Source organism: Pholis gunnellus (genome assembly GCF_910591455.1).
Source record: "Pholis gunnellus genome assembly, chromosome: 6".
In the NCBI taxonomy this organism is placed as follows: Eukaryota; Metazoa; Chordata; class Actinopteri; order Perciformes; family Pholidae; genus Pholis; species Pholis gunnellus.
The window spans coordinates 27,770,203-27,775,202 of record NC_136532.1 but is presented as its reverse complement, the minus strand read 5'-3'; the positions used below and the strand labels follow the sequence as shown (position 1 = coordinate 27,775,202).

At 41.4% G+C, this 5,000-nt stretch overlaps 1 protein-coding gene across 1 annotated transcript in view; it reads left to right on the top strand.

Annotated features, from left to right (window-relative positions):
* The window catches only part of LOC306697557 (dematin-like), a 13,120-nt gene that overhangs the window by 3,737 nt on the left and 4,383 nt on the right, over nt 1-5,000 (top strand). The window contains exons 8-9 of the mRNA XM_079161540.1: nt 3,259-3,414; nt 4,229-4,338. Coding sequence (XP_079017666.1) covers nt 3,259-3,414; nt 4,229-4,338 — 266 coding nt within the window. The remainder of the gene's footprint in view (nt 1-3,258; nt 3,415-4,228; nt 4,339-5,000) is intronic.

Sequence of the window (5,000 nt, the reverse complement as noted above, 5' to 3'; positions counted from 1 at the left end):
TATACCTGGGCCTTCAGTGCTGTTCTCCACTTCTAATAACCTCATTATGACGTCACAGCTACGGGTTATTATTTGTTTCGTGTAAAAGCCGCATATTCACATAACACTGCAACATTTGACAAATGAAATAAAATGTGCAGATACATGAATACGAGCATGACGGGACTCTGCGTCATTAACGGACAATAGAGTCCAAATCAATGTAACACAATGACAAACTCACAAGAGCAGTCGCATATATTCATATGACAACAAAGCAACAAATCAATCCAGCAGACCTGCAGCGGATCCACGCATTCCACCACACGAGCACGAGCCATTCAAATACTATTCATAAAAACGCCACGATAGACAAATGAACAGTAGAGGTAAACAAACGAAGTTCACTTACCAAATGCTGTCTATGCTGACAAAGAGTTTAATCCCAGTACATCAGTTCCAGTAAGAAGTCCAACCGGATCCGCCGCCGGTCGGTTGTCCGTGGTCCGCCGCTGTTCGGTCGTCGTCTTCGACCGACGTTCGGTTGTCTTCCGCTGCCGGTCGCTTGTCCGTCTTCCGTGGCCGGTCGGTGGTCCGTTTTCCGCCGCAGTTCGGTGGTCGCCTTCGACCGCGTTCGGTGGTCGTCTTCGGCCGTGGACCGGCGAAGGGCGGGCCGCGGTTGTGAGTTGTAGATCCACTCGAGTCTCTCCAAAAGTACCGACGCTCAGTTAACATGAAACACATTCCCAGCCATAACATGTGCAACGCTTCTGACCCTGCATACAAATCCTTCTCCTGTCTGGGTCAGGGCTGCTAGCTGTGGGGTCGTTTCTTACTGTCCAGTTTGTTCAGAAATGTCCTCCTTGAGAAAAGCGTTCCCAGTAACTCCGCCACTAAATCCGTTTCTCCTCCTTCCGCCATTTCATATTAAAAAAACAAAGCTAGGTAAAATGTCTTTCAAATATTTCCACTTGAACTCTGTCTGCTACAAAGCTCTGCTAGCAATCATGTTTCGCGGGCACATAGTCACGTGCCCGCCCACTGACCAATCACAGCACACTCTGCACCTTGCTGCCAGAGAGGCATCTGGACTCTGAGCTGACGTAACTAGGCCTGCAAACTGCTCTGATGGGGCCATGAATCCCAAACTAAAGATCTGATTGGTTGAATCAACAATATCGTCCCCATTCAATTTAAACTGCACATGGCAGCACTGGGTGAGTCTGCAGACTGGGGCCTCTCTTCTTACTAGAGACACAGAGATGAAATCTGATTGGATCAAAGCTCTACTTAAAACAAGCTGCACTGGAAGCAGAGCAACTGGGGAGCACAGTAGCTGTGCAATGAGAAAATAAGATAATGGGAAAAATATTTTTATAAATTATAATACATATAAGAAAAAATTAAATGTATTTCAGAAAAAATATTAAATTATAAAATAGCTATAACTTTGTGATTCTGTTTAGGCCAGCAGAGAAGGCTTTGCAGGCCCTGACGGCCCGCCACTGCTAGTACCAGTGTTGGGCCGTCAGGGCCTGCAAAGCCTTCTCTGCTGGCCTAGACAGAATCACAGAAATCACAGAAACCCTTTATCTTATGTTCTCATTGCACAGCTACTGTGCTCCTCAGCTGCTCTGCTTCAGTGCAGCTTGTTTTAAGTAGAGCTTTGATCCAATCAGAGTTCACCTCTGTGTCTCTAGGTAGAAGAGAGGCCCCAGGCCTGCAGACTCACCAGTGAATCCATGTGCAGGTTAAGTGAATGGGGACGATGTTGTTGATTGTCATAGTGTTCAACCAACCAGATCTTTAGTTTGACATGTTGGGCGTATTCTTTGACGTGTCAGAGCTGCTAGCTGGCCTACAGCTACGTCAGCATTAACACACAGCTCAGTGTCCAGCAGCAGCTCTGCAGTGAGGTGCAGCGTGAGCTGTGATTGGTCAGTGGGCGAGCACGTGACTATTGGAAAATGAAACTTAATCAGAGGCTTAGTCAGAGTAGTAAGAGTTCAAATTGAAAGATATGGAAGAAATGATGACATGTTTTGCATTTTTCTTGGTGTAGATTATTTATTTTTTACCGAGCTTTGTTTTTTAACACTCAACGTCTGAAGGAGGAGAAACAGATTAGTGAGTTGTGATTTAACCGTGAGATTAAACTCTGTCAACAAAGAAAGGAGGATGGAGTTTGTCTTTAAGTGAACAGCATTTGGTAAGTGAACTGTGTTTGTTTTTTTACATCTAGTATCTGAACGGCCCTCGAGTGTGTAGCAGAATGTGTGTTGCTGGATTGATTTGTTGCTCTGTTGTCACATGAATATATGTGACCGGTTCTTGTGAGTTTGTTTGTTGTCATTGTCTTAATTATATAGATTTGGACGATATGCATTGTCCGTTAATTCGAAGAATACCGCGGAGTTATTGTTTGTTAGCTAGTTTAGCCTCTCAGAAGTGCGGGGCCTCATCTGTCTCTTGTTGTGTTTCTTTGTTCCGGGTTCAGAGGTCACAGCCCGCTGTCTCCTAGTGAGCGCAGAAAACATTATATTTCCCACAATTTAAGCTTCTGCACTAGTATTATTCAAACGTATTGGTCGGTTCGTTAGCCTCGTACCGAACGGTTCAACACGAATACTTGTATTGTTTCAGCCCTAGAAACAAATAACCGTAGCTGTGGCTCATCATGAGGTTATTAGGAGGTGTTTCAGCTGCAGGACAGCACTGAAGGCCCAGCTAGAACATGCACGGCTGCCACTGACTAGTACTAATACCACACTTTGGAGTTACTCCACTACAAGTAATAAATAAATGCATCTGAAACATAACCAAAGCTAAACATATGTGATTATTATCAACAACGGATCAAATAAACCAGTTATGTTGTTTTATCTGGTGAAGTTTGGAGAGAGACGCGCTAGTTGTTTCCTACTGCTTTTAGTCTTTATGCTAAGCTAAGCTAACCATGTCCAGCTATATCTGAACATCTCACTCTCTGAAAGAAGCAAGAAGGAAATGATTCCTTTATTAATACAGCTCAGAATCATTATTATTGTGTATTATTATTAATATTAATTTGAGTATAATCACAAATTATTATTATTATTATTATTATTATTATTATTATTATTATTATTATTATTATTATTATTATTATTATGTGTAAAATATGTCTAAAATAAGGAAACAGCCTCTAGCATTAAGTCACAATAGATCGGTCAGCTGTAAACCACAGACATGCTTTCACTCCATTTAATCAGCTTTGTGTGTGTGTGTGTGTGTGTACAGATGTGTGTGTGTCCTCTCAGCTCCCTCAGGGGAAACACATCGAGGATCTGATCATCGAGTCCTCAAAGTTCCCGGCTGCCGAACCTCCGGACCCGAACCAGCCCTCCAAGATCGAGACCGAGTACTGGCCCTGCCCCCCCTCCATGGCTGTGATTGGTACGACCCAGACCAACACACACACACACGCAAACACACACAGACCCTGAAACACACCTCGTGCTGCATTCAGGGTGTATTGGAAAGACAGGATTTTCAAATTTTTGATTGGAAAATCCTGTTCAGATATAAATCCTGAAAAACACGTTTTAATCAGACTGATATCCTTTCCTCTACCCATGTTTCCTTTCCTTTCTCTCCTCTCCCCATGTTTCCTTTCCTTTCTCTCCTCTTTCAATGTTACCTTTCTGTTGCTCTTATTTCCTTTCCATTATTTCCCTCTTTTCATTTCCTCTCCTTATTTTCTTTACCTCTCCACTTGTTTCCCACCTTTTTCTCTAATTTCCTTTCTCTTCTTTCTCCTATTTCCTCTTCCTTTCTTTCCTTTCTTTTGGTTTCCTTTGCTTTTCTCCTCTGTCTCCTCCTCACTTCTCATTTTGTTTCCTTTCCTTTCGCTTCCCCCTACTTGTGCATCCCTGTTTCCTTTATTTTTCCTTCCCTTCCTTTTATCTCCCCTCGTTTCCTTACATTTCCTTTTCCTTTCCTTTCTCTCCTCTTATCCTCTGTCCTTGTCTCCTCTCCTTGTTTCCTCTCCCCCTCCATCTTTGTTTCCTCCACCTCTTATATTCTTGTGTCCTCTCCTCTATCCTTGTCTCATCTCTCTCCTTGTTTCCTCTCCTCTTGTCTCTCCATGTTTCCTCTTCTTCATATTCTTGTCTCCCCTCCTCTATCCTTTCCTCCCGTTTCTATCCTTGTCCCCTCTCTTTTCCTTGTTTCCTCTCCTTTCTATCCTTGTGTCCTCCCCTCCCTCTAGAGAAGGAGTGGAGGAAGAAGGATCAGAGAGAAGAAGATGATGATGAGGATGGAGAGCTGAATGATGAGCTGTGGGGACTGAGAGCGCTTCAGAAACAAGAACTCAACAAGGTGAAGAGACGGTTAAAACAGATTATATTACAGCATACAACAGATTATAACATATCTATATACAATATATAACCGATTATAACATATCTCTGTTCAGTATATAGCAGATTATAACATATCTCTGTTCAGTATATAACACATTATAACACGTCTCTGTTCAGTATATAACAGATTATAACATATCTCTGTTCAGTATATAGCAGATTATAACATGTCTCTGTTCAGTATATAACACATTATAACATGTCTCTGTTCAGTATATAACACATTATAACATGTCTCTGTTCAGTATATAACACATTATAACATGTCTCTGTTCAGTATATAACACATTATAACATGTCTCTGTTCAGTATATAACACATTATAACATGTCTCTGTTCAGTATATAACACATTATAACATATCTCTGTTCAGTATATAACACATTATAACATGTCTCTGTTCAGTATATAACACATTATAACATGTCTCTGTTCAGTATATAACACATTATAACATGTCTCTGTTCAGTATATAACACATTATAACATGTCTCTGTTCAGTATATAACACATTATAACATGTCTCTGTTCAGTATATAACACATTATAACATGTCTCTGTTCAGTATATAACACATTATAACATGTCTCTGTTCAGTATATAACACATTATAACATG